This window comes from Coturnix japonica, chromosome 15, assembly GCF_054131305.1.
Source record: "Coturnix japonica strain WE chromosome 15, WE-NBRP24, whole genome shotgun sequence".
NCBI lineage: Eukaryota > Metazoa > Chordata > Aves > Galliformes > Phasianidae > Coturnix > Coturnix japonica.
In genome coordinates this window covers 16,085,940-16,092,813 of record NC_140677.1, presented here as the reverse complement: position 1 = coordinate 16,092,813, position 6,874 = coordinate 16,085,940, and the positions used below count along the sequence as shown (strand labels likewise).

Here is a 6,874-nt window from a genome sequence, read left to right as displayed (position 1 = left end):
AAGCTCTAAATTTGTGTGGTGTGATATGACTTGCTAGTTTCCTAGAGGGGGATGGGAAAGTGTATTTAAGGCTCCTTGGTTTTGGGGATAGGGAAGTGTGCCCTACTGAGAAGAGTGTTCACAAGCAGCTGATCTGGATGCAAGCAGAGCTCTTAGCAGGCCAGCAGGGAACCAGCTTGTTGAGCTGGTGTAATAGGAGACTTGGATCATTACAATCTATGTGCTGCAGGGGGATGGGGGCTGACAACATGGGTAACATCCCATGTGTGTTATTTTAAAGCTGAGGATGAGGGAGAAGTGAAGCTGGAGAGAAGTATTTTTGCTATGCAATAATGCAATCGCTTAAAGCACGAGCAGATAGCTGAGAAAGCTGCCGAGAAAGCTGCCTCCTTCCTGGCTCCAGGCCTCGCAATGAAGAAATAACCTGGCACGGAGCTCTCTGGGGATTGCTGCTTGGGGAATGCTTCGAGCAACAGTGTTGGGCAATGGTAAATACATTCTGCAGCAATAACTGCCCTGTGATTTGCTATGGCCATCTGCTTTTTTCTTCATTTCAGATCTGTATAAAACCCAGCAGGAACAAAACTGGAAGACGCCATGACAATTAACTTTATTAGGACTCCTATCCTTACAAAACCCGAGCAGTTCACAAAAGACAGCGCGGTTTCACTGCGTCATGGGGCAAACTTGTATGAGGAACAATGAACACAAAAGGAAGGAAATGGGAAGCTTGTCCAGACCTGAATTTACCTGTCTAAGGAACAGCTCAGAACCTTGAAGATCTGCTTTAAAGGCTCAGATCATCTTGGCATGTCCTCTGTTGCAATGAACGTACCGTTTGTGCATCAGCACCCCAGCTAAATGGGAACAACCGGTTCTGTTCTGCTTGGAGCTCTTCTAGGAAATCAGCTGCCTTAATTTGCTCACACGTTTCAGCTCTCATCAGCACTGCTACAAAACCAGCCTCACTGCCAGCAATAGGAGTGACCCGCAAAGTGGTAATGAGCTAAAATTTGTTAGGCATCTGTACGATAAGGACATCACATGTAGCAGAAATGCTCTTAAGTAAGGTATCTTACTCCATCTGATAACAGATGGAAGCACAAGGTTGGAAAGGACCTGCAAGATCCTCCCATTGTGCCATTGCTGCTAGAAGCAATTTTGAGGTGGTGCTGCCTACAACTGGAACGTTCTCACCTGGAAGAGGTGTGGGTCACCAATGTCCATAACTCTGTCCTAGCAGCAGTTCCCAGTTTTTCAGCTGATGGAGCAAATGGATTCAAGGGACACCTGTAGCTTATATGCTCAGTTTGAGGCTGACTAAAAGCCAGTTCTTGAGATCAGACAGACCTCACTTCATCTTCCTTCATTCTTTGATATTAAAAAGGAAGAAGGGTCGCTAGAGATGTGGATTTGAGGCTCACTATCCTTAAATCATCAGCAGTGATCTTTGGCTCCTGTGGCCGCGCTTCTGCAGTTTCCCATTGGCACAGCAAAGCAAATGCAGTTAGAGGAATGATTCGTTGCCGTTGTTCTCTTTGCACACTGTTGATCCTCTTAAGTGCTGGCTCTGTGTACTCAGGTTCCACATCAGGTGGTGTTGCTGGAGGAGGGTACATGCCTGGCTGAAATCCCTCAGTCCTGTGCCTTTCCTAAAGCACCGCAGCAGGAGGGCACTGAGATGCTGCCTGTCATGCTAACAGTCCTCACTCCTGTTGTGCAATGGGATGACGAACACAGAAATGTCATCATAGGACGCCTCCTGGCTCTCATCCAGCATCCACTGGTGGCCTCTCTTCTTTCCCCTTGCTCTGCACACCAAACTCTTGGCCAGCTCTGAAAATCTGAGGAGGGGGGGAAAATGAGTTTGGGTTTTAACTCAATGCTGCCCACTGAGAACAACAGTGAGACAGGGCTCTGCAGTGCCAGAATACATTGAAGACATTAATATTATCACTGCTTCTTTAGGAAGCAGAAAGTCTAGGAGTCAGTCCTTCCTGAGTCCCTGGTCATGCTGGAGCTGACCTGGAAGCCAAGGGGTCTCAACATTCATTTGGTCCAGACAGGTTCTTTGGGAAGGGAAACAAGAACAAGGCTGACGTTACCTGTGGGGATTGGTCCTGTTTTCTGCAAGGAAGCTCCTGGCCATGTGGGCCACCTCTTCATTGCACAAAACATCCCAAAGGCCGTCAGTTGCCATGATGAGGACATCATCTTCCTTAACGTCATGCAGAGCAAAGTCAAATACGTTCACCTGGAAAACACAGGAGTGACTCAGAGGGGGTTTTCCACATGTGAAAGCTCCAGCTATTTACCAAGGCCCGTCATGTTTCCTGTATTGCACCTGGCTTTGGGAAGCATTAAGCAACCCTGGGGTTCTGTGCTTCCCCATGTGAGGGTAATCACAGGCTGCAAACTCCTCCAAGTAGGTGGCACCCCCCCCCCTGCAGTTCCACATGCTCCCACTAACCTTTGGAATGCAGGAGAGGAAAGGTTTGACTTCAATGTTGGTGTCGATGACTTTGAGTTGATGATCCCCTAAACCTCGAGAGACAGACAGAGTCCCCAGCAAACGAGCCTGGCCCCAAACAGAACAAATGTGAGAACACATGTAAGAATACCTTGGTTTGTCCCTTAGGAGCCTCATCCACCCCAAACCACCCCAGGAGGCGTGAGAGATGGAGAAGTGATTATAAGCAATAGCTTGACAGGAGCATGGACATGGACAGCCAGCATATGGGTGAGGCAGGGGTGCAGGGGCCCATGGTGGGTTCTGTAGTGAGCAGCATGTCCTGCAGACATCAGGAAGCCCATGGGGGTATCTATCTGCTTTTGGTGTGAGATGACGAGGAAGAAAATCAAACTGACTTGAAATAAATGGTCATTTTGTCTTTGCAAAAGGGTGGCACGTGGGCTGTGGCACTGGTGGTGGCAGAGCTCTTCCTGCTCCAGCCCTGTGGGCATACACTGGATGTGTGCAGTCAGTGCCCCAGTGAGTGGTTGGGGTGCTCTGCCCTCCCAGGGCATAAAGCATCAAGCTACCTGCTTCCCGTGACCATGGACAAGAGGGTACTTGAGGTCAGCTTTCTCCACCAGCTTGTATCCCCTAGAACAGAGCAGTCAGTGTTGATTTGGTGTCTGACTTGATGGTACAACTCAGTCCGATCATTTCAACTGTGATTCAAGGCTCGCGGTGTCCCCATGCACAGGGAGCTGACTGAGAAAGGCTCAAGGTGACTTGCTGAAGCAGATGCATTAAGAATGACCCCCTGCTGAATGCCCGGGTGTTTCCCCCTCATTTCCAGTTGTACAGAGGCTCCTTGCCTCAGTTTGCAGAGCCCAGCACCATCTCCCATTGCTGTTCCCAACCTCCCTGCAAAGGTCCTGTTCTTCAGGCAGAGCAGAACTACTGCTCACAGCATCCTTTACCACTATAACAGCTCTGCATTCAGGCAGCCCTTAGGCACCCTGTTGCCATTAGCAGGTAAAGCTGCCCTGTGCCGCATCCCTGCCCCCGCACACAAAGGACCCACCAGCCCTCCATGAAGTAATCCCTGTACAGCACTTTCTGGCCCACATCATCTCCTTTCAGCCTCCGTGGAAACTCGAAGCGCGTGAACTCTCCATCCAGGAGTTTGGGGAAGAGAAAAGCCTGGAGAAGAGAACAAAGGCACAGGATGGACAGGCTGCGCTTCTGCAGGGGTGAGCACCAGGACTATGCTCTGCTCACAAGCTGGGACTCATCCCCCCAGCTGCAAAATGGGAACAACACTGGGAAAACACATCCCAAGGGCCAAGCTGGGTGCGAGCATCTCCAATGCTGTGCCATCAGTTGAATCCTGCTTGCAGCCCTCCATGGCTCCTGATGGTTTGGCTCCTGCCATGAGCCCTCCCTGACCCAGGGTGGTGATCTGATGTGTGAGAGGAGTCACTCACCAAGTGCTGGAGTCGCTGCCTCTCTGTCTCAGGTGTGAACTCAGAGCTCATGGGCACTATGGTGTCCTTCAGAACAAGAATGGCCCTATGAGAAGAAAAGGCAAAGAGCTGAGCTGCGTCCTGCCCCATCCCCATCAAAGCTGCTCCATCTCTGCTGACCTCCCATTACTGGGGCTAGCCCCAAAGTCAGCCAGCTGGGTTATTGCAGCAGAGAGATGAGCCTGCCTGGTTTAACAGCACAACTCCCTGCTGGAGGAGCAGTGGCCAAAGACACATGAGGAAGCTCTTTAACATGCTTTGAAATCAAATCCCACTTTTGAACCCCTGCCAGGATGAGCTTACTGCTCCACTGCCCTGCAGCTGGGCAGCTGCTTGGAAATCTGAAAGCCCTTCTAGAAGGCATGAGAGCACCCACCCATCCAATAGGTCCCATGGCAGGCAAGCAGCTGTGCCCCAGTGAGCTGCACACTTACCTTTTCTAGGATAACATAAGGGGCTGGAAACCTTTGGTAAGGCACTGGAATAAACTGCCCAAGGAATTGGTGCAGTCACCATCCCTGGAGGTGTTAAAGAAGCGTGGAGATGTGGACGTGGCTCAGTGGGCGCAGTGGTGATGGGCAGACAGTTGGACCTGATGATCCCCGAGGTCTTTTCCAGTCTTAATGATTCTATGAACCCCCTGCTGATGTTTCAGCTCTCGTTCCCAAGCAGCATCTCCCTTTCCTTGCACTCACCTGCTGTCCCCAGCGTTTGCCACATACAGCTTTCCCTGGAAATAAAGAGTAGCCAGAGCAGTGCAGCCTCCTGTCTGGTTGGTGGCTTCCATCTCCTGGCCAATGACTTCGTCCTGGGGGTTGAAACAAGTTTGAAGAGCGATGTGAAGCTGCTTTCTGCAGCTGCCTCCTGGCTCCTAGCAGAAATCCAGAGCTATAACTGATTGAAGGTGGTCAGCAGGAAATCAGCAAGGTGAAAGTCAGCTCTGCTTCAGTGCAGCCAACAAAGCTATCACTGCTGGACTGAGTGCTGAGGACAGGCTGATAGCAGAGACCTTGGTCTATGAGCCTAACAATAGCCGTGGTCTGGCCCTGAAGGAATGCATTCCCTGGGAGCAGAGATGCTGCAGCTTTGCTCAATGTCAGCACTGCTGCTGTGCCATGGCTGTAAGGCAGACCTCAGGCAGTTGACTGACCCAGCATGATGTCAGCTCGCCTTTAGGGTGTGCTCTGATATTCCTGCCTGCTCCAGGAGCTGCAGAACTCATTTGGCAGCCACAGCTGAGCTTGATGCACAGCATCCCTTGGCCATGTGGCAAACCCAAGCAGCTGGGCAGTCAGTGCCTGACCACTTCCTAATGAGAGAGCTCAGAGTAAGGGAGCCCTTTGCCTCCCAGGCAGAGAGCAGGCCCAGCCTCAGCCACCTTTGGCTGCGTGACAGAGAACTCACACATTCCTGGAAGGCGTTTTCCAGGGCTCCCACCACCACATCTTCTGCGTGGACGTGCTTCTCCTCCACGAACTGGGGGTCACTGTCACAAACACAGCGCCCGCTCAAGTGCATGGGGGGATGGGCCTCTGTGATGGCCCCCACGACCTCCTCCAGCTTCTGCTTGATGCAGTAGTGCAGGTAGTTGGAGGCAATGATGGCAGCTTCTGGGCCACCGTGGCCATCGAAGAGTGCCCAGTAGTAACCAGTCAAAAACTGAAAGGGAGAAGAGAGATCAAGCAGCCAAAAGAGGCAGAGAGGAGCCATGCAGACGGCAGCTCACACTCAGGACGTGTTGAACGTGTTCTGCCCAGTTCTTCCAGCCCAGCTGATGGAGCAACCCCTTGGAGGCACCTGGGGGAACTCACAGAGGGGCCGTACCTGCGTGGAGCACAGGATCAGCCACTCCTGGTCTTCCTCCAGTCCTGGCTCCCTCCTGCGCACAGAGATCTGGCAGCACGCCGCCTGGTCCTCATTGAACTCTGACTTCTCAGCATTGATAACCCTGCAGGAGCAAACACTCCAGCTGAGCGGTGAAGCACTGCCTGGCCAACATGGGACTGAGCCCTTGGCCTTCCTTCCAGCTCCGTGCTCACTTGCTCCCTTCTCAAAGTCAAGGATCTCTTGGCTGGGAATCTAAACATCACGTCCTTCACGGCAGTGGGAAAAAGCTTCACCTGGGATACAGTGAGTTATGGGGAAAGAGCTGTGATGGGGCACCCCTGCCTCCATCAGCCCCTGCTGGCAGCTGTGCCAGGCTGGTGACAGGGCTCCTTGTGGCCTTAATGCTGGGCCCTTCTATCCCTGCTTAGCTCACCTCCTGCACATTGCAATCCCACAGCCCCCGGGTCACAGAGTGGTCCCACCACAACATCCCTATTCCCATAACCGAGACAAACACAGAGATTTACAGGGTTGTGTTTTTCCCTTTGCTATCACTGTGCTCCCTGCAGCTCATCTCCTGGGGACACGCGGGCTCCCTATACTGAAGAACAGAAGGTTTGCTGCCCACCGCTGCCTCGCACGGCGCAACGAACGCACCGGGGCAGGGGCTCACCGCGTCCAGCCCTGCCCAACGCTCCGGGGGTTCCTCTCCACGCCCGCAGCTCCGTAACCCCACGCACCCCCAGCCCCGCACTCACTCGGCATAACCCGAACTCCACGGCAGCGGCCGCTCCGGCCCGGTGCCCCGCACGGCCCTGCCGCCCCTCGGACTCTCCTCTCCGCCCCGAAGGAACTTGGGCCGGCGGTACAGCGGCGGGTTGGGCTGCGGGGAGCGCGGTACCGACTCCTGGGCACCTTCGGGCCGTTGTTCCGCGGGGCCGCCCCGCCGCAGCCGCCGCAACCACTCGACGGACATGGAACCCCGCGGGCTCCCCCCGCACGAACCGGGCGCGGCTCCGGGTCCGGCTCCTCCCGGGGGCGGTGCGGGCGGCGGCTCCGCCCGGTGCCGGCT

At 53.7% G+C, this 6,874-nt stretch overlaps 1 protein-coding gene across 1 annotated transcript; it reads right to left on the bottom strand.

Annotated features, from left to right (window-relative positions):
* Positions 1-586: 586 nt before the first annotated feature.
* PPM1M (protein phosphatase, Mg2+/Mn2+ dependent 1M) lies at positions 587-6,808 on the bottom strand. The gene is made up of 10 exons (XM_015874619.3): positions 6,561-6,808; positions 5,800-5,923; positions 5,380-5,634; positions 4,671-4,783; positions 3,937-4,021; positions 3,534-3,652; positions 3,043-3,106; positions 2,471-2,578; positions 2,106-2,254; positions 587-1,844 (listed from the first exon to the last, which is right to left on the bottom strand). The coding sequence occupies exons 1-10, from the start codon at positions 6,776-6,778 to the stop codon at positions 1,697-1,699; spliced, it is 1,383 nt and encodes a 460-aa protein (XP_015730105.2). The 5' UTR covers positions 6,779-6,808; the 3' UTR covers positions 587-1,696.
* Positions 6,809-6,874: the final 66 nt, after the last annotated feature.

What these genes read in the sequence shown, in the direction of transcription:
- PPM1M (XM_015874619.3), bottom strand. Translation starts at nt 6,778, where the DNA reads ATGTCCGTCGAGTGGTTGCGGCGGCTGCGGCGGGGCGGCCCCGCGGAA. An exon ending in TGGAGTTCGGGTTATGCCGA is followed by an intron (nt 5,924 to 6,560) that starts GTGAGTGCGGGG and finishes TTGCTCCTGCAG; the next exon opens with GGTTATCAATGCTGAGAAGT. An exon ending in TCCATGGTCACGGGAAGCAG is followed by an intron (nt 2,579 to 3,042) that starts GTAGCTTGATGC and finishes GTTTGGGGCCAG; the next exon opens with GCTCGTTTGCTGGGGACTCT.